Source organism: Elgaria multicarinata, chromosome 11 (genome assembly GCF_023053635.1).
Source record: "Elgaria multicarinata webbii isolate HBS135686 ecotype San Diego chromosome 11, rElgMul1.1.pri, whole genome shotgun sequence".
Lineage (NCBI taxonomy): Eukaryota > Metazoa > Chordata > Lepidosauria > Squamata > Anguidae > Elgaria > Elgaria multicarinata.
This window is the reverse complement of record NC_086181.1, coordinates 29,391,119-29,416,926: the sequence shown is the minus strand read 5'-3', so window position 1 is coordinate 29,416,926 and position 25,808 is coordinate 29,391,119. Positions and strand designations below refer to the sequence as shown.

Here is a 25,808-nt window from a genome sequence, read left to right as displayed (position 1 = left end):
AGAACAATGCATAGCATCAGAACACATAGCTCTGACATGATATGAAGATTTCCCATGACCAGGCTATGGGAAGCCCCTCAAGGACTCAGAGATTTTGCCTCCTTGAGTGCTAAAATCTTGAGTTCCCCACCCCACCCCACGCCAAAACACGAAAGCAAAGATTCTCCGAATGTGTGCAAGCTACTAGATTCTAAGAGGAGAAATGATAGAAGGGTACAAAATTATCCCTGACATTTTTCTCCCTCTCCCATAATACTAGAACCTGGGGTCATCCCATGAAGCTGACTGGTGGGAGATCCAGGACAGAGAAAAGAACGTACTTCTTCACACAGTGCATAGTTAAAGCATGGAATTCACTACCACAAGCTATAATGATGGCGACCAATTTGGGTGGCTTTAAAAGGGGGTTGGATCAATTCCTGGAGGAGAAGGCTATCAATGACTACAAACCCTGATGGCTAAGCGCAACCTCCAGTATCAGAGGCAGTAAGCCTCTGGGTACACCAGTTGTTGGAGAACGTGGGTGGGAAGGTGCTATTGCACCCATGTCCTCCTTGTGGGTCCCTGGTCGACAGCTGGTTGGCCGCTGTGTGATCAGAGTGCTGGACTAGATGGACACTTGGTGCTCTCTCTTATGCTCTCTCTTTAAGGCATGGGAGGGGAAGCTGTGTCCCTCCAGAAGTCAATGGACTGCAGTTCCCATTACCCCTGATCTTTGTATGTGTTGGTTGGGGCTGATAGGAGTTAGAGTCCAGCAACACTTGGAGGGCTGCATCTTCCCCACCCCTGCTTTAAGGGGTGCTTTAAGGCAGCCTTCCTCAACCTGGGGCGCTCCAGATGTGTTGGACTACAACTCCCAGAATGCCCCAGCCTGCTGGCTGGGACATTCTGGGAGATGCAGTCCAACACATCTGGAGCACCCCAGGTTGAGGAAGGCTGCTTTAAGGGATACGCTGCTACTGCCAAGCTGGCCATGAGCCCCTCTTCCAAGTCTGGGTCTCCCTCGGACCTCACCCCCCTCTCTGGGCCCCTTGCTCCAATGACGCCTTTTCTCTCTCACCCCCGCAGTTCATCATCTTGCGGACGTTGGTGGTAGTCATGATCCTCCGCGTCCGCAGGAAGTCGGCGATTTGGCCCCCGATGGGTACGATAATTGTCATGACCAAGTGGGGCAAAGCTGAAAGCATACCCACCTGTACGGAAGGAAGCGGATATGGAAAGACATTCAGCAGGCCTGGGGTCAGGGGGTGGCTGTTGACCAAAAACGTTCAGAAAACCAACACTCACTTGCAAGGGGAGGAGCAACAGTGGAGACAGAAGCGGCTGGGGCATGCTGGGAGTTGTAGGACTTTTTTCTGTCTACACATGCGCAGGATTGCGCCCTCACAGCATGATATAATTATTTCAAAGGACCTCAAACCCACTTCCGAAAGGGACGACGATATTATGACTACAAATTAGGTGCCAACCACCTGGGTTTTCGGCACCTGCTGAAAACATCCTTTTCCCAACAAGCATTCACAGGAAGGTAGCTTGTACTTTGTAGCTTGTACAGCAATACTATACAGTGTATTTCATTATGATCTTATGCTGTACTGTTTTGCAAAGCGCTTAGAAATTTCTGTTAATGTAAGCGAATCAAACATAATAATAATAATAATAATAATAATAATAATAATAATAATAATGATGATGTTGCAGTAGCACAACATCCACAACAGGTGAACCAGTCAAAGCTGATAAAAAATACAGCACAACCTGTCCGTCCAAAGACAGTCCCAGATCCAGGATCCTCCCAAGGGTTATATTTTATGATGTCTGGTTTTCAGAATGTCGTCATTTGGTTCTGCTCTCTGATGAAAATTAAGGTTATTCTTCTATAAAGAACAAATGTCTATATCTTGGGTTTCTTCTAGCTCCTGCATGTGAGGGGAACCTACAGCCCTTGGGCCAAACCTGGCCCACGGAGGTTCCACATCCGGCTTGCAGGGGCCTCCAGGCTCCGTCCCTGGAGGAATCCCCTCTGAAGGAATCCATGCTGTTATCTCCTATCTTAGATTGGAGATAATAGCAAGGATCAGGGCCAGACCAAGACATTTTTGCTGCCTGTGGCAACGGACAAGATGGAGTCGCTTCCTATTCCATGTACAAAAGCGGATTGGACTGGCAGATGAATCTTCAATGAATCTCCATTGACAAGATTCTCCACTGGATTTGAAGGCAGCAGGGCCAGAGTAGGCTCCAAGACATACAATTCTCTCCTTGAACACCTTCTTGCTGCCTCCCAGCATCTGCCGCCTGAGGCAATTGCTTCACCCTGCCTAATGGAAGGGCCGGCCCTGGCAAGAGTTCCCTGGCAAGAGCCAGTGTGGTGTAGTGGCTAGATTGTTGGACTGGGAGTTGGGAGATCCGGGTTCTAGTCCCCACTCGGCCATGGAAGCTCACTGGGTGACTTTGGGCAAGTCATAGACTCTCAGCATAGGCTACCTAACAGGGTTATTGTTGTGAGGATGGAGAGGAGGAGGATTATGTACACTGGCTTGGGATCCTTGGAGGAAAAGGGTGGGATATAAATGTAATAAATAAATACCCATCACTCCTCCTTTGGAAGAGGAGCACTGTGCAGGGGAATCCCCATTGTGATGGGGAGGAACAGCTGTTCTTCTGAGCACTGGTCGATTCCATTTGCATGGTGCACAGCACCCCAATGGGGGATGACACATGCTGTGCATTGACTCAGCTGGTGCTGGGAGTGGCGGCTCCTCCCATTACCAGCTGAGTCCCTTTCTCTCTGCCTGTCATCCAGCCTGCGGAGGGCCCAATGAGGGCAATTGAGCCAGCCCACCGTAAACAGGTGGTCCATCCCTGATCTTAGAGATGTAGAAGAATGCGGATAGGTAGACGTCATTCTCCCTCTGTCATAATATGAGAACCCAGGGTCGACCCATGAAGGTAATTAGCGGGAGATTCAGGACAGATAAAAGGAAAGACTTCTTCACATAGCGCATAGTTAAGCTATGGAATTCACTACCATAAGATGTGGTGGTGGCAGTATATCTATGATGTACACCAGTTGCTGGGGAATACAAGCAGAAGGGTTTCCCCCCTCCCCATGCACGCACATACATACACACACACACCTCAGACAAGGTGCCATTTCTCACCTTACTGATTTCAAAGCCAAAGACCTCTTCAAAATAGGCTGGCTGGCTAATTAAGAGCAAATAGAAAGTCCAGCTCCGGCAAAAATTGGCCACGATAATGGCATAGACCGGCATGGATGTGAAGAACTTGCGCCATGGTGCTTTGAATTTCTGCCGGGGTGTGGGGGAGGAAACAGATGCGAAAGTTTCAACAGTCATCTCATATCCCTGGTCCTCCCAGTGGACTCCTGTCTCCTCAAATAGATGCTTTAGCTTTCCTATGGCAGGGAGATCCTCCTCCACTCCCTACCCCACCGCCTCACAACGGTTATCTGTCTTCTTTCCTATTTCCTTGCTGTGACCTTCGCTGTTCTATCTCCCAAAAGGTCTCCTGTTTCCCCAAACATCTCCAACTTTTCTCTAAGCCCTGAGACTTGGAGCTGCTTCCCAAGGCACCGCGTGATGCCATTTCTCTTCCTTCCTTCCTTCCTTCCTTCCTTCCTTCCTTCCTTCCTTCCTAACTTTTCATAAACCCCACCTTTTCAGTGGAGCCTCTGACACATAAACTTTTATTTATTTCACAAATGCCTATCCCACTTTTCTGCAAGGAGGCAGCTCGGTTGATAAGCAGAAAACGAGACCAACAGTGCAGCAGTGAAATGATAAATAAGTAAACGGAAGCGGTTAAACCGGAGCCGTTAAAGCCGTGATCCTCCAGTTAGAGATGTTGAACCTCCTGTAGGCCATATTTGGCCCTCCAATGTTCCCCAGAGAGACACACCCCCTTTCCCTGGCTCTACCCCCTTCCCACCACCCAAACACCAATAGTTTTATAGCTTCCTGGCTTTTGCAGTACTTTTGCAGCTATCTGTCAGATTCCTGCACTGAGCAGGGGTTGGACTCGATGGCCTTATAGGCCCGTTCCAACTCTACTATTCTATGATTCTATGGGCTCATCTACACCAAGCAGGATACTCCACTATGAAAGCGGTATGAAAGGGGTATATAAAAGGCAGGAGCCACACGACTGCTTTATAGTGGTATGGACGTGCACTGACAACTGTTGGGGCCCATTGACACAGACCATATACCGCTTTCATACCACTTTCATGGTGTTATATCCTGCTTGGTGTAGATGTGTCCTGGGCCCCAACAGTTGTCAGCGCACTTCAATACTGCTATAAAGCAGTCGTGTGGCTCCTGCCTTTTATATACCGCTTCCATACTGGAATATCCTGCTTGGTGTATATAAGCCCTATGTGATTCTCCCATTCGAAAAGGTTAAAATGCCTCTCCTAAGGCTAAGTTACTGGCAGCAAGAGCTTTAAGTTAAAACGTGTTGGTATTTTTGGTATTATGGGCCTGCCGGTTGGGCACTTGGTTCCTCCCACCACCACTGCAATGCGGTTCCCACGCCCTGGAGAATTTCTCTGACATTGAATTCAGCTCGTGGGCTGCAAGAGGGTTGACACCCCCCCAGTGCAGATGAAGTTGAACCACAGCTGCCATCAGCCCCAGCCAGCATGGTGAATGGCCAGGGATGATGGAGGCTGTAGTTTACAGCATCTGGATGGCCACAGGTAACCCAGCAGAGAGTGAAAACATTCCTTAGGAAAGGAAATAAAAAGGATAAATGAAAAGTATGCTGGGATAAACCCCTCTTCAGGGCTTGCAAAAGAGCAGGCAGTGAGAGGGCCGGAAAGAAGGCTGCAAAGGCATTGCGCAGTGAAACCATATTTCCCTCCTTAGGGTACAATCCTATGCATGTTTAGACAGGGGGGGAAAGTCCTACAATTCCCAACATGCCCCAGGTAGCCATGCTGGCTAAGGAATGCTGTGAGTTGTAGGACTTTTTCTGTCTAAACATGCATAGGATTGTATGTGGGGTTTTTTCTGGTATGGAAAAGGTGGGAAAGCGGTAGGAAAACCCGGGAGGGCTACAAATGGAAGACTTTATTGTCTGGAACCCCAGAAAATTCCATGAATGATGCAGGGCAATAGCCTGATGCAAGCCTCATCTGGAAGCAGCTTTCATTCTTGAATAGATTTCGCATTTCAAAAACATTCTGATGCAATTCTCAGCTCAAAATATGTATCATAACTACATGTTTTTGAGAGAACATACATTTACAAATATGTATTTAAATGCAGATTTTCACATGGATTTGTTTTAAAAATCCCTTCCTACACGGAACTGAACTGAATGCATATCCTTCCCTGATTATTCCATCTTCCTCTCATCCCTCTGTCATTTCCCCTCTGTCATATTTTAGATTGTAAACTGCTAGGGGCAGGGACCTATTTTCCTATAAAGTCCCACGTGCACTGAATGTGCTATACCAGCCTTCCCCAACCTGCTACCCTCCAGATGAATTTAAACTGCCACCCCCATCATTCCCAGCAGGCTGAAGTGATGGGTGTTGGAGTCAAACACATTTAAACATGCAGAGTGAACATATACATCTGAACACAGATTAAACACACTATCCATCTGATTAGATATTGGATTGTGGGATACGTTACCGTCTTTATACTTTTGAAATCAATCAAAATTGCAATAATCATCATCATCATCATAATAATAATAGACACTGACCAGAAGGGGATTCATAAGACCGGCACTTTCCCCAATGCTTTCTTCTATGTACTTCCTCTCTTCTTCCGTGATGGTCGGGTGCTGTGCTGGACTCTCGTAGGAAACCATCAGCCAGAATAAGTACCAGAAGATACCAAAGCTGCCTGCCGTGGGACAGAATTTCAGGATGAAATGGAGGGATCTTTGCTCACATGATACAGGGCTTTGACAGTGGAGAAACCAGATAAACAAAATTTTGCCTGTTTGGCTCTGGCAGTTCGCTTACCGTAGACGTAGAATATGGAGCTCCACCCTGAATACTGGACTAGAATCCCAGCAAGAGGCATGGCCACCACAGCCCCTGCATAGGAGCCTGAAAAGGTATAGGGAAAAGGTTAGTCAGGTGACAAGCCAGGATTCCAGCATTATCGTGCTTGCGAGCAGTGGCTGTTTAGAATACCTTCTATGGGCTTCCTTTGAATATTTGGAATTATACCGTATATTGTGGGAAGTGACATCTGATTATCTACATTGTTTGGAACTTTTAAGTCAGTCCCAAGAAAAGTCAGCCCATGGTAGTAATCAGCTTGGCACACTGACCATTGAGGAAGACCAAGAGTCGAAACACATCTGGCCAAATTAATTAAGTCTACTGAGCATTTTCTGTCTAGCAGTTTGATTGTTTTGTTGTATTATTGTACATGTGAAATGCTCTGTGTATGTTACTTTTAACATTATATTTTAGTTCATAAAATTGCATTTTTAACCTGTTTCCTTAACTTCCTTGCTTTCATTTATATTGTGTTAGGTTAAGGTTATCACCTTTTCGCTGCATTTAGTCAGGTGACAAGCCAGGATTCTAGCTCCTCCCAAAACCCATTGCTGTAACTCTAATCATGCTTCCACACTAACTGGTTTGTCTAGAAAGTGCCATCTTCTCTTATAGTTTTTTTTTGCAAAAAAAAATAGAAAGAAAGAAAAGGGGGTGGGATGAGACGAAACCAGTAGTTAAAGCCCCCACTCCCTTAATGGGGAACAGAAACTGACAAATAATAGGGCAATTAAGGGGCAATTCATAGAATCATAGAATCATAGAATAGCAGAGTTGGAAGGGGCCTACAAGGCCATCGAGTCCAACCCCCTGCTCAATGCAGGAATCCACCCTAAAACATCCCCGACAGATGCTTGTCCAGCTGCCTCTTGAAGGCCTCTAGTGTGGGAGAGCCCACAACCTCCCTAGGTAACTGATTCCATTGTCACACTGCTCTAACAGTCAGGAAGTTTTTCCTGATGTCCAGCTGGAATTTAACTTGAGCCCGTTATTCCATGTCCTGCACTCTGGGAGGATCGAGAAGAGATCCTGGCCCTCCTCTGTGTGACAACCTTTTAAGTATTTGAAGAGTGCTATCATGTCTCCCCTCAATCTTCTCTTCTCCAGGCTAAACATGCCCAGTTCTTTCAGTCTATCTTCATAGGGCTTTGTTTCCAGACCCCTGATCATCCTGGTTGCCCTCCTCTGAACACGCTCCAGCTTGTCTGCATCCAATTATGTGGAATTCATCCAATTCATCCAATTATGCACTAGTAGGGCTGCCTGTGCTGAACAGAACAGAAGCAGCAAGGGTGAAACTACTAGCTAACATTGCAGAGAGACCTTTTCTAATGTTTACTTCTGAGTAAACATTATAGAAGGATCTTGGCTACAAGAGATGATCATTGCTGAATAATATGGCTCTTTATTAAACGTTGTCTGGAATCACCTTTTTAATTCCACTTCTAGCTGACTGTGGAAAAACAATGCCTCTGCAGCACTAAGGCGCCGTTGTGAGAAAGAAACCTATTCCAATGAGTTTGCTGAACTGATCTTGTGGACATGGGTCAGGATTGTAAGACACTTACCAAGTGCTGGTCCAAATTATTTCTTTTTTTAAAAAAATAAACACACCAAGAAGTGAGGATCTAGACTTTGGAATAGGTTCTAGGGCTTCTGCCCTGCTCAACATTCTTCAATATAAGCCTAGAAGCCAATGGGGATCAAGGCATCCAAAATGGTTGTGTGTGAGATTTCTTCCTTGGTTGGTGACAAGGCTACCTTACCGCAGAAGGCTGTCGTTGCAAGGCGGCTGCGTTCCAAGGGAGGTGCCCATTTGCTCCAGATACCATGGCATGCTGGGTAGGTGACCCCCTGGAAGTGGAGGGCAGAAATAGTTATATAAATACTGGAACTACCTTTCCTCTAGAGAAAAACAGAAATGCTGCTCAGAAATAAGCTTTGCCTTAACTTTGTCCCACCTTGTCTCTCTTCTCTAGGAGGATCATGATGCTGTGTTGAGGAAAGTGGGCTGTGCAGGACCAGCCTATGACATTTTGCTGCCTGAGGCAAACAACATGGTGCCTCTCTCCATCCATGTATAAAATCTGACCAAACTTACTGACAGTTGAACACTGGCAATGAAACAGCATCCTCCACTACACTTGAGGGGCAACAGGATAGCTTAAGGGGCCCAAGGCACTGTCCTCCAACATCTCTTTGCCACTCCCCACCCTTCAGCGTCTGCCACCTGAGGCAGCTGCCTCACTGCCTAACAGAAGGGCCGGCCCTGGGCTTGAGGGTTCAGATGGGCTACTGAGAATGTGTAGTAACGGTGTACAGGCCTCACCTCTACAAGGCCTTGAAGAATCCGCACAAAGATCACACAGCCAAAGTGGACCCGAGCAGCCGATGGAATGAGCATATTCAGAGTGGACGTTGCCACAATGGCAAACCCGAAAACCCTAGGGCCCCAAAAGTGTGCGTTAATAGCAGTGTAAAAAAAATAAAGCAGTGCTTCTTTGCTTTGATTCTCATCATTATTCTTTTTAAAATTTATAATATTATATAACATGCGATATCCTAAAATTTCTAAGCAGTTCACAATACATATATAACAGTCTAAAACCAATATGAAAACAGTGTAAGAACAATATAAAATAATAAATGATTTTAAAGCATTTTAATGAAGACAATAATAAAGTGCAGCAGCGTCATGAGATCCATTACAAGCCAGGGAAAACCTGTGGAAAAATTATTCACCTCAGGCAGTGAAGATTTTTTTTTTTTGCTGCTTGAGGCAGAAGTCAACATGGCAGTCCACCACCACTCCCATTCCATGGACAGAAACCGGACACAATGGCAGTTCATTCTGACTTCAGCACTAGCAATGGGCCCAATGAGGACTGATGCAATGGGACACAGCATCCTCCATGGTTTCTGAGGGGGGCAGGTTAGCTTAGGGGACACAGAGCAGCCCAGGTCTGGCCTCCAACACTGTCGCTAACAGGCCGGCCTAGAGGTCTCAGACTTCTTCAAACAATCCGTTTTTTTCTTCCTTGCTGCCCTTATGCCAGTAACTGCTTCCCAGCATAGTTGTATGATGCCCCTTCTCTCACTTCCTTCAAAGTCCTCTTTGAAACCCATATTTTTCATGAAACATAGGGCACAAGTTCCTAGTCCTCAGTGAAACAAGGCCTAAGTATCTGTAGCTGAAATAAATACATATTCTTCCCACCACCACCCTGTCCTGATTTCCTCTCCCTTCCTCTATACTTTCCTTTCTGTTAAATTTTAGTCTGTAAGCCACCCTGGACAGACATCTGTCCTCTTTTACTTTGTCCTCTTGTACTTTGTATATGGCACTATATACACAGAGAGCATCATCATCACGATGACGTGAAAAACCAATGGAGCTATGCCAATTAGTATTAATTTACACAAACAACTGCACACACCAATAGTTAACTTCTTTGGATCACTATGTTCCAATGACACTCCCTAAAACCAAGCAAGAAACAAAAATCCTGTATCCCATTCCTGTAAAATATATGTTTTGACTAACCTGCCTATTGTTATGATGCACAAGTGTGCAAAATCTGTTATCCACTGCAGAACTGAGAATCTTAAATTATTTCCCCAGTAAAACAAATTTCTTGCCCTTACGGATGTGGAGATAACACTCTCTGGGAGACACCTTTAGGAGCATCTCCTTTCTAAATATTGTATAGCAATGTTTATAATATAGAGTTGCCAAATCAAAAATCTTGGACAAAAATAATCTGTTGACTGTATAAATGATGTGTTGTTTGTATGGCACTTTTATTATGCTATTCTAGAATTTTTAAAAACATATATCAATAAATAAAAGTACACTGCCACAAAACGTTGCAGTGTGCAGTGTTCCTGTTCACTATTCCAGCCAGCCATGCCCTCTTTCATAATATTCCATTCCATTCCCCATCCTGTTTTTCTGCCCACCCCCTTCCAAACAGTCAGTCAGCATTGCATAACCACGGAACACATGCTCAGTCACCACACAGCTGTTTTGGAAGGTTTCCCCCCCAGAGATCTTTTTTCTTTGTACTTCTACAAATCCTGGGTTTCCCCCACAAGTCAGCAGATCCCTCTCTCTTTGCTACATACAGGAGCGGCACTCACCTCTGAAATCTGGAAATACAATAACGCTATGCTAAGGGTACCTGGATTTGCATCCGGCCGCCTCACTGAAGTGCCTGCTCTCTCGTAACATTTGACACCCCAACCTGTTCCAAATTGTCCCGGGCTTGGTGAACAGAGTACCACCACCTAGCTCCATCTGATGGGGGGCAAAACAACCTCTGGAAAAGTTTCTTCCTGGCCTACCTTCTGAGGGTGGCGTAATCTGATGATGTGCAGCCACAATGCACAAATGCCTCCCCGCGTTGTCGCCCTACTCTTGAGTATTAAGGTTCAGGTTCAGGTCTAACTAAATTGAGTCACAGGTAACTCAAGCTCCATTTGGGATTTAAATGCAGCTGAGTCGGATCAGGGCCTTGGCATCCTACTTGCTCCACACATCTGCTTCAACGTTAAGGGAGAAAATAAATTTCCATCTTTTCCCTGTCATCATGTACACCAGAAATGAGGAAACTGAGTCCCTCCAAATATTGTTGGATTCTGACTCCCGTCATCAGCCCCAGCCAGCATGGCCAATGATCAAGGATGCTGGGAGTTGTAGTACAGCAACACCGAGAAGTCCACGGATTCCCTACCCCTGATTTATACAGGCTCTTACCAAACAACACACAGCTTTTACCTGTTAGCTGCAAATTTCTGACAGATGAACCCCCCTGGAATCTGGGTGACGATGTAACCCCAGAAGAAGGACCCGTGGATCATGCCCACCGTCTCTGGATCCCAGTTAAACTCCGCTTTCTGAAGTGGGGAGGAAAAGAAAGAAACAGTAGGGGAGAGATGGGCAGTCAATCCCTGGTTAGATCTAGCACCATAGAGCAGTGCACAGTCAGGGATAGGGTGACCCTATGAAAAGGAGGACAGGGCTCCTGTATCTTTAACAGTTGCATAGAAAAGGGAATTTCAGCAGGTGTCCTTTGTATGCATGTAGCACCTGGTGAAACTCCCTCTTTATCACAACAGTTAAAGCTGCAGGGGCCCTGCCCTCTTTTGCATCTGGTCAAGAGGGTAGGGCTCCTGCAGCTTTAACTGTTGTGATGAAGAGGGAATTTCACCAGGTGCTGCATGCATACAAAGGACCCCTGCTGAAATTCCCTTTTCTATGTAACTGTTAAAGATACAGGAGCCCTGTCCTCCTTTTTCATTCAGTCACCTTAAGCAGTTGACATACCATATTTTAAGTAATAAATATTACCATTTAAATCCAGTGACACCACCCCCAGACCATTAAGCCTAGAGTCTAAAATGATCTAAGTGCACCAGTGCAACTGGGATTTAACGAGAGCATTTATTTATTTATTTATTTATTTAATTGTAGCATTTATATACCGTTGAGTATAGTAAATTCTTTCACCAGTTCATAATATTAAAATATAATATCATAAACACCACATTAAAACACAGCATTAAAACACTTCCAACTACAGTGGGGAGGGGGGGAAACTCAAGGAACAGTAAAATGGAGCGGCATAATTAATTTACTTACAGCCCAGGAAAGGCTGGGTGGAGGCGTTTAAAAGATGTCACATTTTCTGCCTCCCAAGCTATACGAGGTTGAAGAGAGTGCCTTTGGGAATGTGAAGAGTGTATTTCTCTCACGACTATGTATAGTCTTCCTCTACCCCTCTGGGAATAAAGGGAATGCCTTTGAGATCAAAGACGTGGTGCCCAGACGGGCCTATTCCCCCATGCTCCATCTCTTTTGGGGGATGATAAGCACGATAGTGAATTCTCCACCTTCTGTTCATCGAGTGATCTGCCTTCAGCCAGCCCACTTCAAATCAGAGATTTGGGATAACAGCAGGTATTCCTCCAAGGGGCAGGGCATTGAGGCCAAGCCCCGCCCCTGAAGGAGCCCAGAGAAGGCTCCGCAGGATGGTTGCGCAACCTCCGTGGCACGCATCAGGCCCACAGTCCGGAGGTTCCACATCGCTGTGTTAGAGAGAGGCTGCAGGACGTCCATCTGCAAAAGGGCGCTCTACCTGCATGAAAGCCAAGCCAGACCCCCCCAGAAGAAGGAGGTCGGTCTCACTCACCTTCACTATGATTTTGTCCCCTTCGTAGACAGTATTATTGTTGACCATGCTGACAATGGCAACACCCAGGTTGCACCGGATGCCAAAGCTAATGCAAAAGCCCAGGCCGCAGAGGATGGCGATGATGTAACGGCGAGGGAGGCCGAAGCAGGTGCAGTCCACGATCGGCTGGTGCTTCTCGGCCACCTCGACAGGCCGGCCCTCCTCAGTCAGCTCAATGGTCTCCCCACCTGGCTGCTTGCGTTCGAGGACCCTGGCGACGGAGACAGTAGAAAGGGTTGAGATAACAATGGCGGGTAGGAGGAGCTAAGGTGCCGACTTCCTGGAAACAACAACGAGCAGGTCTCTCCGTTATCTCTCAATGTAGCCTACCTCGGAGGGTCGTTGAGAGGATAACATGAAGGGAGAGCCCTTTCACAACAGGGGAAGGGAATCAGTGGCCTTCCCAAAGTGGTTGGACTCCAGCTTCCATCAGACACAGCCAGCATGACTAATGGTTGAGGATGATGGGAGTTGTAGTCTAACTATCTAGATTGTTCCTTGTAAGATGGGTGGGATAAAAAAAGAAATGAAAAATTGCTTGAGAATTATTTAGGGTGACCACAAGGAAAGGGGGACAGGGCTCCTTTATCTTTAAGAGTTTTATCGAAAAGGGAATTTCAGCAGCTGTCTTTTGTATGGATGCAGCACCTGGTGAAATTCCTTCTTCATCACAGCAGTTGAAGCTGCAGGAGCTATACTAGCATGACGAGATGCAAAAGTGGGCAGGGCTCCTGCAGCTTTAACTGTTGTGATGAAGAGGGAATTTCAGCAGGTGTCATTGCATATGACACCTGCTGAAATACCCTTTTCTATACAACTGTTAGAGATACAGGAGCCTTGTCCTCCTTTCCATATGGTCACCCTAGAGAATTCCCTCAAATGTGTTTCTCCCCCAGACAAGAGTGATGATGGGGAGAGGGGAAATTACATCATATTTGGGAAAACAGAGAAAAACGATGGACAGAATATATATACAGATTAGTGGGGGGAAAGCTGGGGAATCATTTTTCCAGCCCCAACGCCAGCCCCCTTTCAAACCACAGTGCGCCTTGGACAAAGGGAGCAGCACATGTATGGCCAGTGACGAAGTGCAGACTCCCATTGGGATGCACACGTGACTGTTGAGCCACAGGACTCTGAGACCTATCAGTTAACAGCCTGAGTGCTTGGACATGTGAGATATGTCTTATGCATGCCAGGTCAGAGTTGCCCCCTCATACCTGAGTGAAAACATCTGGCCCATTCTCTCCCACCCTGGCAAATTTGGTGGCTTTCCATCCATATTTCATGCAAACAGGCAGTTGGTCATGCCTTTTCACTCTTTTTTCTTGAATTTTCACACTCAGAAAAATAATATCTACCATAGCCTATGCACTAGAAGAACTCCAGAGGCAGTATGCTTGTATATACTAGTTGCTGGGGAACATGGGTAGGAGGGTGCTGTTGTACCATGTCCTGCTTGTGGGTCTTCTGTCGAGAGCTGGTTGGCCACTGTGTGAACAGAGTGCTAGATGAGATGGACCCTTGGTCTGATCCAGCATGGTGCCTTTTACAGTATGTTCTTAACTCCTCATGGACCTATATCTCAAAGGACAATGCCAACTTGGGGGGAACCTTTTCCCCTGTAACATCCCATAATAAGCTTTATTATGCACCAAACCTGGTTGATCCACTAGCAAATTACCATAGCTATTGACATGCAAAATTTGGGGCAGATTGGATAAGGGGGAGCTGTAGCTATGCCCCAAAAAATGACTATTTGACCCTATGGGGAAAATGCACAAAATGGTGTTCCCAACTATATCTAAAGATAAGAAGATGTAAGGATGGCTTGACCATAAAAAGAAGAAATAATCTAAAATTTACATTGCAATCCTATGAATGTCTACTCTGAAGTAAGTACCAGTGAATTCAGTGGGGATTACTCATAGGTAAATTGTAATAGGATGCCCCAGCCAGTTGTAGGAGTTTTTTCGGTCTAAACATACATAGGATCGTGCCTTTAGTTGCTAGTCTACACTAGGGTGACCATATTTTGGAAACCAAAAAAGGAGGACAACATGGTCGCCCCCAAGGGGGTGTGTCCAGTACCAAGGGGGCGTGCCCACCCAAACATAGCCTTGGTCACATGTCTGATTTTACAGCACACATTTAAGACAAATCTGTTCTACATAACATCTTAATGTTAAAATCACTGAAATAAAGAACGAGAGATTCAATGTATCTGAAATTAACTTCACTCACTCCTACTTTTGTAGGTTTAGCTGTACTTTGAAGCTTTTGCTATACTCTGTTACATTCTCCCCTTCCCTCAAATATCTTTTCTGACTGTATCTTCACTCATTGCAAGCTGCTGTTGTTGTTAACAGGGTTTGCTACTGGCCCCAGATCTGTTTCAAATTTGGTATGGCTAAAGCTCTACCTAAACGCTATCATGGTGCCAACTTTCAGCTCTTTATCTTTAAAAATTACAGTTTAAAAAATTAATAATTTTAAAACCTCATTTTTTAAAAAAATTCCTAAAAAATCAATATTTCTGGACTGCAAAACCCAGCATCCCTGACCACTGGCCATGCTGGCTAGGCCTGATGGGAATTGAGTCCAATAACATTTGGTGGACCACAGGTTCCCCACCCCTGACAAAGAATGAAGATTTTTAACAATAAATCCAAAATAAAGCACTGTCATCAACCCTTTATTAAGACCAACAAAAAAATCTAGCTAGTTTTCAGGTTCCACGGAGTTCTTCCTCAGGTTCAGTGTTAAAGAAAGAAAGCTGGAAGGCTGGGAGGGGGAAGAGGAAACACATGCTGCTGGTATGGCAGAATATCTGGAATATGTTTCAGGTCTTAAGACTATGATTCAGAGAGCTCTTTCCAAACCATAGGATGCCTTGAAGCAGAGATGGGGAAACTCTTTCAGCTCAAGGACTGAATTCAGTTTTTGGAGAAGCTCTAAGGGCCCACATTCCAGCGTTGGGACTGGGACTAATATACCAGCATCTTTTAGCTTATAGCTCTTACTGACAACAATTAAGCCTTCTAAAAGACATTTATTTATTTATTTATTTAATTACATTTATATACCGCCCCACAGCCGAAGCTCTCTGGGCGGTTTACAACAATTAAAAATAGTAAACATTAAAAGTATACAAAAATTTAAAAAACATAAAAACAGTATAAAAACAACAGTATCCATTTAAAAACAACAATTCTGGGGTCCATTAAAAACAAACTTAACGTTGTTAAATGCTGTTAAAAGGCCTGGGAGAAGAGAAAAGTCTTGACCTGGCGCCGAAAAGATAACAACGTTGGCGCCAGGCGAGCCTCATCGGGAAGATCATTCCACAGTCAGGGGGCAACCACTGAGAAGGCCCTCTCCCTTGTTGCCATCCTCAGAGCTTCCCTCGGAGTAGGCACTCGGAGGAGGACCTTAGATGTTGAGCGCAGTGTATGGGTAGGTTCACCTTTTTAGAATGGGAAAAATGGGTGTGGCCAGGAAAGGGGGCACGGCTATCTGGGGAACTGGATTGGAATGTCAGGAGGAACAGATTCAGCTCACAGGCCTTACATTACCCACCCCTGCCTAGAAGGATTTCTTGTTTCCCCTTAAGGCATCCTTTTCCAACTTGGTGCCTTCTAGGTGTGTTGGACTACAACTCCCAGAATCTATACAATTAGGGTGACCATATTTGGGAAACCAAAAAAGAGTACACCCAGTGGAGGGGGGCGGGGCGGGAAAGCACGCTTTCCAGGGCCTCCGGAAGGCACATCATCCCTCCCCCCACCACGCTATTGGTAGCTTCCATTAGCATGGCAGTTGTGAATGACATGTTTTCAAGAGGCCCCAGAAAGTGTGCTTTGCCCTCCTCCACTCCAATCAGAGCCTTAAAGGCCCCCGATTGGAGAGGAGGAGGGGAAAGTGTGTCATTCCTGCTCCTCCCAATAGGGGCCTCCTGAAAGCGCATCATTCCCCAACCCACCCACTCCGCCACACTAATGGCTGCCTTATAGGGGAAAGTGTGTCATTCCAGGACATTATAGAAAATTACAGAAAATCCCCCCTGACACCCAGGCTAGAACAAACTCCAGGACAAATCCGGGAAAATCCCGACAGTTGGTCACCCTATGGGCCTGCCCTGCCTGGGTCATTCTGGGAATTGTAGTCCAACACCTCTGAAGGCTGCAGGTTGGGGAAGGCTTTTTTTAAAGGACTTGGTCGACTCCATCCACAGGGATGCGTGCAAGCGGCCCTTGCTGACCCCGATGGAAGATACTGCCCTGCAGCTAAAGCGTCTAGAGGGGCTTGGAGCACCCCCAAGTCCTCGTCCATCACCGCCCCCTTGCTGCTCTTACACACCGTCTTGTCAGCCTGATGGGGAGTGGGCGGCTGCTACCCACACAGAAGCTGTTCCCGTTGGAGCTGGTGCAGATGGGCTGTGAGCTCAGTCTTGGCACCCGGTCTAAGAACTCCTCTCACTTAGCAACAATGGAGGCAAAAGGACTCAATGCCCGTCCCCTTTCCCTAATTCTTCCCGCCCTTCATCCAAGGCTGCCACCTTTCCCCACCTTTCTGGTTCCAATGGGTACAGCGAATGTGACAGCACCCATCTCTTTGCACGGAGGAGTTTTTAAAACAAGCAGGGGATGAATCTTTCAAAGTATTCCCCACTGCTCAGATTACAGGGAACTGGGGGCTCTCAGCCCCCTTATCTTTTATAAGCATCCCCTTAGCTACGGTTGGGTCTTGATTTACGCTGGAATGACTGTGCTGTGGGAAGCAGACTTCCCCACCCTCTGCTTCCGATAGTAGCCCCTCCAGCCTTCAAAAATACTACACAAAGAGTGAGGAGATCCTGTTGAAGGGGGTGAGCTGTGGTGTGCAGGAGAGGGGACTCCCTGAAAATTGGGATAGGGTGACCATGTGAAAAGGAGGACCGGGCTCCTTTATCTTTAACAGTTGTATAGAAAAGGGAATTTCAGCAGGTACCATTTGTATGCATGCAGCACCTGGTAAAAGTCCCTATTCATTGCAACAGTTAAAGCTGCATGAGCTATACTAGAATGACCAGATACAAAAATAGGCCAGGGCTCCTACAGCTTTAACTGTTGTGATGAAGAGGGAATTTCACCGGGTGCTGCATGCATACAAATGACGCCTGCTGAAATCCCCTTTTCCCTGTCCTCCTTTTCATATGGTCACCCTAGCTTTGAAACAATGGGGTGCCTCTGTTGTTGGTCTGTGCCATAGGCAGCTAAGCATGGGGGGGGCTCAAAGATGTGTCTGAGCAAGATGGGGCTATCCGAGTTGGAGTGTCCAGAGCAATCCACAAGAGTTCCTGTCTCAGGATGTGGGATGGGTGGGAAAGATGTTCTCAGAGGCTTCCCCCTCCCTGAGTTAGGATTCGGAATGGGAGAGAAATCTGGAATGGATTCAAATGAGTTCAGATTCCTATGAATCTGACCGGCAGGTTCTGCAGTGGACCGGCTTTTTCTGAGACACATGGATTCTGTGGACTTGTGGACCGGGTTTTCACTTAGGGCGGGATTTCTGCTAATTTGCATTGATTTGTTGGCACATTTGGGCATGTCTGTGCATGTGCAGTTGCAATAATGCACCAATACGGATTAGTGAAAGCAGAACGAAATGCTGGCTAAAAAAAATCCAATCCCATCAATGAGCAAACAATGGAATGAAAGACGCTTGAGAATCCGCGGAACACAGACACAATGGATTTAACAAAAGCTGTACATCCCTAGCTAGGGTGGCCATTTTGTGCATTGCCAAAAAAGAGGATTAAAAGATGTCAATAATTTGCATAAAATTTGCATATGCTAGTTTATATGGATAGATGTAAATTTAGAAATAATTACTGCAATTTAAATAGAAATACAGTGCATCTCACCTTAGTGGGGAAGACTGTGACCAGGTGGTGTCCAAGCAGTAACTGGGTTCTGGAATTGGACAGGACAGCTCTTTAAACAGAGGATGCCCTCAAATAGAAGATGGTCCTCCATAAAAGAGGACACATGGCCACCCTAGATACTGTTGATGCCAAGGCCAAAGACCCAGGCTGAACTACAGCCCTTTATTTTCGGGGAGCCCATGGCCAGCCTGGGTGGGCAGGTTCGCACCAGAGCCCAGCGAGCCATCTCCCCACCTGATGGGACTACAACAGAGAGGGCCTTCTCAGTGGTGGCCCCCCAACTGTGGAATGATCTCCCTGATGAGGCCCAGCTGGTGCCAACCTTTTTATCTTTTCAGCACGGGTTAAAACTGTCCTGTTCTCTCAGGCATTTAGCAGCATATAATGAGTCTTTAATCAGGTATCGGATTGTCTTTGGTTGCTTGTTTAAAAAATAGTGTTTAGATGTATGTTGTCTCTGTGTGTGCCGTCTGTTTATATGTTTTGGTTTTATTTTATTTTTTATTTTATTGCATTTCTATATCACTCAATAGCCAAAGCTCTCTGGGTGGTTCACAAAAATTTAAACCATTCAAAGTATAAAGGAAGGGAAAGGAACCTCTCGTGCAAGCACTGAGTCATTACTGACTCTTGGAGGGACGCCAGCTTTCGCTGACGTTTTCTTGGCAGGCCTTATAGTGGGGTGGTTTGCCATTGCCTTCCCCGGCCATTATTACCTTTCCCCCAGCTAGCTGGGTACTCATTTTACTGACCTCGGGAGGATGGAAGGCTGAGTCGACCCGAGCTGGCTGCCTGAGAACCAGCTTCCGCTGGGATCGAACTCAGGCCGTGGGGAGAGTTTCAGCTGCAGAAACTGCTGCTTTACCACTCTGCGCCACACGAGGCTCATCAAAGTATAAAACAACAGTATAAAAACATGATAAAAATACCATATAAAAGCACAACCAAGATAAGCACTTTGTGTATAATGTATTTAATAGTTTTAAAGCTTTGTGAACCACCCCGAAAATGAATGCCCATAATTCCCAGCCAGCACAGCCACCTGGGGATTCTAGGGGTTGTAGTCCAACACATCTGGAGGGCACCCGGTTGGGGAAGGCTGGTCTAAGTAGTTAGCTTAGTCTAGGTGACTGGTCTAGGTGGTGGTGCTCCAGTGAGAGCAGCGCATTTGAGTTAAAGGGGCCATTGGTTCCAACGGCAAGGGTAAATGACTGCAGCTCCGTTGGTGTGTCTGGGGATAGATTATAATTATTATTTCTAAATCTGCTGGGATTCAGTCATATTTAGGATAGAGCCATTGAAATCACTGGGATTTATGTTCGTCATGATTAACTCATCCCATTGTGTCTACTCCATTGATTTTAATGGGCTTAAGCATGGCTAACACCGCAAAGCGTTTCGCTGATTGGCGGAAACAACGCCAGCCTACCCCAGAAGTTTTGGACCACAAATCCCATCAGCCCCAGCCAGCATGCTCAGTGCTCAGGGATGATGGGAGTCACAGGCCACAAATGGCGCCAAGTTGGGGAAAGCCCTATGAACACTTACTCAGGTGTGAACTCCACTGAGATTGCTGGGATTTACTTCTGAGTAAGGAAGCCCTGGTGGATCAGGCCGTCTCATGTCTGAGCTGGGTGTTTTTGCGTGATGGCTATAGCACTCGTGTCTCAGTGGGGAGGGGGCTTATTGCTGTATCAAAGGTGAGTGCCTAGGTTGGGTGGCGTGAAGATGATGCCTGTGTGAGAAATCGGAGCTGCATGAGCTTAGGGCACCGCCCAAGGTCACCACAGACCTGCTGGCAGTGGGCAGCTTAGCTGGGGATATTTAAAACCTCCACTCCTAAGCTGCCAGCTTCACCGCCTTCAGCTGACGTCAGCGAAAAGGATCACCTCCAAAGTTGGGCAAGATCCAGGACAGGAGGTGGGTCTGGTGCTCTATTGCGGGGAGCAGAATGTCGGGCCCAGCCTGTAGGGGGCGCTCTTGCTCAGTGGGCAAACCCGAGTGTTTCTCATCCCGCACTCTAGAAGGGTAGCTATTGAGTTGGCTACGAGCCGCTTAGCTATTTGGTTTGTTTTTACTGTCCAGAGAGATTATTTAGAACTAGTGTAAAGCCCATGTCTCCATGGGTGCTAGTAGTCTGAGGGGGCGAAACATAATATTCCTTGACTCCTGCTATGTCAGTCCTCCAGAAGCTGTATGCAGGTTACTTTCCTTTAACGCAACTGAGGACTTTTGGCCCCTGCTTCCTTACACCCGTCACAGCTGAACGACATTCTCTTTTTCTCCTCAGGCCTCAAGTCCACCTCCTTCCCTCTTCCTTCACATTTTGAAACCCAGCATTTCCTAGGACCGTTTCTTTTCCTTCTCTGCTGCCACCTCTGAGCATTCACCATGGCCTCCACCACCCGTGCCATCAATATGGCCACTCTGAGAACAGGCCAAGGGCCTCCCCCGTCCCCGCCTTCGTGTTTTCACCCTGCACAGCATGCATCTACGTGGGAGCTGTAGTTCCCTGACCGCCTCAGGCTCCTGGCCGGGGCGCGGAAACATACCGTTTGGATATTAAAGCTCGAGCTTTGAACTTTTGAAATTTTCTGCATGTCTGCACTGCTCAAGCTTCAGTTTAAAACAAAAATAAGCAAAATTGGTCTGGCAGAACTTGAGTAATAAAACTTACACTACCATATTCATGTAGAAGATAAACAGTGATGGGGCTCACTCTCAGGGCATTGTCAGAGGTCAGCATCATCAGACACCTGCTGAAGTCCACTGCCGACCCCCCTTCCCCAAGGTGGTCCAGGTGTCCTGCTTTACAGATGACAGTCCTCTACCTGAAGAAATGTCAGAGGAGCATCCTCTATTTGAAGGTGTTTTCTCTTTAATGGGCTTCCTGGTTCAAGTCTGGTTTAAAATTGTAGAATCATAAGAAGGCAGAGCAGCCAGGGGCCTTGAGATGTCCGTCCAAAGTTAACACCTGGACCAAAGACTGAGCCGGTCACGTGGTCAGACTTCCTCACTAGGGTGAGATGTCTTGTGTTTCTATTTAGATGATAGTTATGATCTTGGGATTTGCATTCATGCATATGCATTAGCATGTGCAAATGTTCTGCAAATAAATTGGCGTCCTCACTTGTCTTCTTTTGTTGGAGATACATGTCCTCTTTGGGGGCAATGCCCTCCTTTCCATATGGTCACTCTATTCAAAGCATGCATCCTATGAGAACCCTGTCCTTTCCCAAAGCACTTAGCTCCTTAACTCATCCGTCAACGAACCTGCTGCGCCACAATGGAGCCACTCGCAGGCTTTGAGAAATAATGTACCTAAAGACCTAAAAGCACCATGGAAGCCATTGGTCCGTCCACCCCACACTGCATCTCTGCATGCGTGACCCACTATATGAGGTCCGTGTCTCCTTCTGCGAGGGGAAAGACCACGGTTCTGTTGTGCCCCTTGCATTGGGTGCAATGGGATTGAACCATCTCTCCTGATGAGCGAGGAGTGGGCTGAGCGACTTGCCCTCAGAGGAGGCTGGTTCTTGTGTCTCTACTGTCCTATTCAGAAGACACCTTAAACCATGGTGGTTAAGGCTTTGTTGTAGGGTGACCCTATGGAAAGGAGGACAGGGCTCCTGTATCTTTAACAGTTGCATAGAAAAGGGGATTTCAGCAGGTGTCATTTGTAGATATGGAGAACCTGGTGAAATTCCCTCTCCATCACAACAGTTAAAGGTGCAGAAGCTATACTAGAGTGACCAGATTTAAAAGAGGGCAGGGCACCTGCAGCTTTAACTGGTGTGATGAAGAGGAAATTTCACCAGATTTTCCATATATATACAAATGACACCTGCAGAAATTTCCTTTTCAATACAACTGTTAAAGATACAGGAGCCCTGTCCTCCTTTTCATATGGTCACCCTATTTTTTTTTGTTAACAAAAGAGCCTTAACCACTGTGGTTTAAGGTGTCTTCTAAACAGGGCTTACGTCAATTACATTGTCAAACAGTCATTCTATTCTAGCACAAGGGGCGAGCGTAAGTTAGATGGGGATCTGCTGCTGGACCTCTGGGCGATTTGCAGCAGATCAGCAAATATTTCTGACCTGGTGAAATGTCCTCTTTGTCATAACAGTTAAAGCTGCAGGAGCTCTACTAGAGTGACCAGATACAAAAGAAGGTGGGGCTCCTGCATCTTTAACTGTTGTGATGAAGAGGGAATTTCACCAGGTGCTGCAGGTATATAAATGACACCGGCTGGAATTCCCTTTTCTACACGAGTGTTAAAGATGCAGGAGCCCTGTCCTCCTTTTCATAAGGTCAACCTATGCTAAAACTACTAAAAACACAAACACAAGTGCAAGGGATTTCTAAATATGCAGGTGTAATGATTAAGCACACATTTCCCACTGCGCGTATTGTGAAAGGTGCTGCTGAGGATGTCTTCCTGTGGGCCCCCCAAATCCTGGATCCTCCATTGACGTATCTGAGCATCTACTGCCAAGCTTCCTTTGATCATCAGGAAACACCAAGGGTAGAACTAGGAACCCACCTGGGTTTGCATGTTGCTACCTGTATAGCGAGCCACTAATGCTGCAGCTACCTGGGTAGTGAAGTATTTGCAGGCTCTGGAGTGACTCCATCCACCTTGACAAGCAACTGACTTTCCCTGACCTGGAAGGACTACAAAGGCTTGCAAGTCCAGCTGGGGTTTTGCCTGGGCGTATTGCCTGGTTCCATGTCTTTGGCTCCTGGCTCCTGATTCCTGACTCTGTTTTCTTGCTCTACGGTCACCTATAGCCCAGCGCTGACATTCTAGCTTAAAACCCCTCAGACAGAGAAGGGCTGGGTGGAGAAATGTGCTACAGTAATCAGAAGCTTGAGACGCATTGTTGCGCACCTTCGGGGCTACGTCTCCCGCAAAAGGGGGCATGCACGATCTCTCTGCTCGGCTGCCTGATCAGTGGTATTTTTGTCCTCCCTTTCCTTCTTTCCACAGTGTTAAAGGAACAGGTGCCAAAAATGGCACCTTGTCAGTTTTCGCGCATAAAAATTCCAAAATAGCATGAGGAGACAAGGCAGTTGCAAAATAAAAATAGGAAAGCACGTCTTTCTGCTTTTTCCCGCTCTTTTGGGATTCCTTTCCCAGTGCAATACTGTGTGTCCCCCTCCTGAACTCTTTTTGTCCTGCTCCTTACGGAACTGTGCCCCTGAGATACTTCTATTAGCCTCGGCCAAACCCGAAGGCCTTGACGCTATGCCGATCGCAGCACAGCTGTGTGCGCTATCGCTAGCGCCGGATAACAAGGCAGCGGAGAACATATGGAGGCAGCTTTAAAGCTCAGCACTTCTGTACGGCGGCCAAAGCCTCCGCCCCCACCCCTCTGTCATCACCTTGCTCATAAAATATGCAGCAAGGAAGCCGAGAATAACCCACGGGTCCGCGCATGCATGCAGGCACGCACTGTGTCGTCCCCCGTGCCACTCCCTAGAAGCATTTTGCTTACAAGCTGTCCCTGGCAGACATTTTACACACATAACCACATAACTTGGGAATTTGAGAATTATTCGTAGTGTGTGTGTGGGAGAGAGAGAGAGAGAGAGAGGGAGAGAGAGAAGGTAATGAGCAAGCAAAAAGGATGGAGAATCGACCGCTGCACTGCTTAGATAGGTGCGCATGCCATTGAGATATGCTGTTCTACAGCCTTTATCTGACCCACAAGACTTCTTTCTGTTCTCCTTGTGGTTCCTGCTATTACCAGCACCCTTTAAAGTCACAGGAGCAAGGTAATGAAAAAAGTCGGCAACCCTCTGTCCCAGCATTCGCCTGTGGCAGCGGTTTTAGGTGCATTTATTTATTGAAAGCACAGTCCTGTGCATGTTTAGACAAGGGGGAAAGCCCTAGAACTCCCACATGTATAGGACTGTGCCCTTAATGTATTTTTATCCCGCTCCTATGCAAAAAAAAAAAAGTTCCCAGAGCAGCTTACAAATAATCAGTGAAAGAAGACAGTCCCCCACCTCGTCCCGCAGGCTTCGAAAAGACATGACACACAAGGAAAAGGAATGAGGAGGGAAGAGGAGGAAAAACGTGTCAACTCGATTGGCTGGAGCTCACAGATTTCCCCTCGCAGACTGCACTGTTCCTTTGGATCCAGATATTTTTTGGGGTCACAGGCAATAGGTCCCTGATGGGGTGACTTTGCATATCACACATGGATGAATGAGTAAGGGGGGTGGCAGCTGCTTGTCCTCCTCCTTGCCACTGCCCACGTCAGCCCACGTGGCTTGGCACCCTCGTTGGCAACTAGAGAACAGCTCAAGAGCAGACCAGCTTTATAGATCTCCAGATCTCTTCACCAGAAAGGATGTTACAAAAAGCAAGTTGGGCAGGGAAGGGCGGGGGGGGGGGCTGGGAGAGGAGAGAGAGACAAAAGTGCACAATGCATAAATACAATGATGTGTGGCGGCGCAGATGCGCCGTTACAGCCTCCCACAGCTGCGCTGTTGAACAGAGTGGACCGAAAAATAAAAATTTGGGGGGAGGTTCCCACCCACCCACTTTTCATTTGCTGCACATTACTGCCGGGTGACACAGGACGCTGCAAGTTTTCCATTCCAGATAGCCTGCGCTCGCTGCAGTTGTCTGACGTGATCATTGCCGCGTGGCAGCAGCGATGCTCTGGGTTTTCCAGGGAATCAGCTGCCGAAGCAGCGCCGTATAGACAGCCCCGAAGTCAGAAAGGCTGCATGTCTAGAGATTTAAGATGGAGTGAAGGAAGAGCCACAGGCTTCAATGGATTAGTCCAGGGGTGGGGAACCTCAGGACCAGGGAGTCAAATCCTGCCCTCTGGAGTTTCCCATTTGCCCATGGCCCCTTCTCCCCAACCACCAATCATTGGCTGATTTCCTGCTTTGGTCCAGGTTGAAATGCCTCTCCTAAGGATTAGCTCTCGGCTGTAAGAGATGTAAGCTAAAATGTGCTAAGATGTGAGAGTGTATTTTGGGGGCCTGCCCCTTTTTGCCAGTAGCTCCACCTACCACTGGAATGTGACATCTGAGAGCTTCTACAAAATTGAATTCAGTTCTCTGGCAGAAAGAGGTCCTCCACCCCTGGGTTAGCCTCTACTTGCTAGATATAACGGAGAACCTAAGAACCTAAGAAGAGCCCTGATGCTAGATTAGGGTGACCAACTGTCAGGATTTCCCCGGATTTGTCCTGGTTTTTGTTCTTTCCATGGTGTCAGGGGGGATTTTCTATAATTTTCAATAATGTCCTGGAATAACACACCTTCCTCTTTAAGGCTGCCATTAGCAGGGCAGGAGGGAATGACATGCTTTCTTGAGGCACATCATTCCCCCACCCCGAGCTCCAATTGAGGTCTTAAAGGGGAAAGTGGGTCATTCGTGGACATTATAGAAAAGGCCCCAATTGGAGTGGATGGTGGTGGTGCAGAACGAAATCCTTTCCCCTCCTCCACTCCAATCGGGTTCTTTAAGGTGGCGGGGGAATAACATACTTTCTGCAGGACTCAGAAAGCTGCTTCCCCCCCACACACACACTAGGTGTCCTCTTTTTTGGTTTCCCAAATATGGTCACCCTATG

At 46.9% G+C, this 25,808-nt stretch overlaps 1 protein-coding gene across 1 annotated transcript in view; it reads right to left on the bottom strand.

Moving 5' to 3' along the window:
• SLC17A7 (solute carrier family 17 member 7) overlaps positions 1-25,808 on the bottom strand; it is a 58,456-nt gene that overhangs the window by 6,877 nt on the left and 25,771 nt on the right. Inside the window, exons 2-9 of the mRNA XM_063138721.1 lie at positions 12,241-12,493; positions 10,827-10,945; positions 8,379-8,493; positions 7,816-7,903; positions 6,005-6,091; positions 5,740-5,882; positions 3,165-3,314; positions 1,061-1,193 (exon numbers count right to left, since the gene is read on the bottom strand). Of these exons, the coding sequence (XP_062994791.1) occupies positions 1,061-1,193; positions 3,165-3,314; positions 5,740-5,882; positions 6,005-6,091; positions 7,816-7,903; positions 8,379-8,493; positions 10,827-10,945; positions 12,241-12,493 (1,088 nt within the window). The remainder of the gene's footprint in view (positions 1-1,060; positions 1,194-3,164; positions 3,315-5,739; positions 5,883-6,004; positions 6,092-7,815; positions 7,904-8,378; positions 8,494-10,826; positions 10,946-12,240; positions 12,494-25,808) is intronic.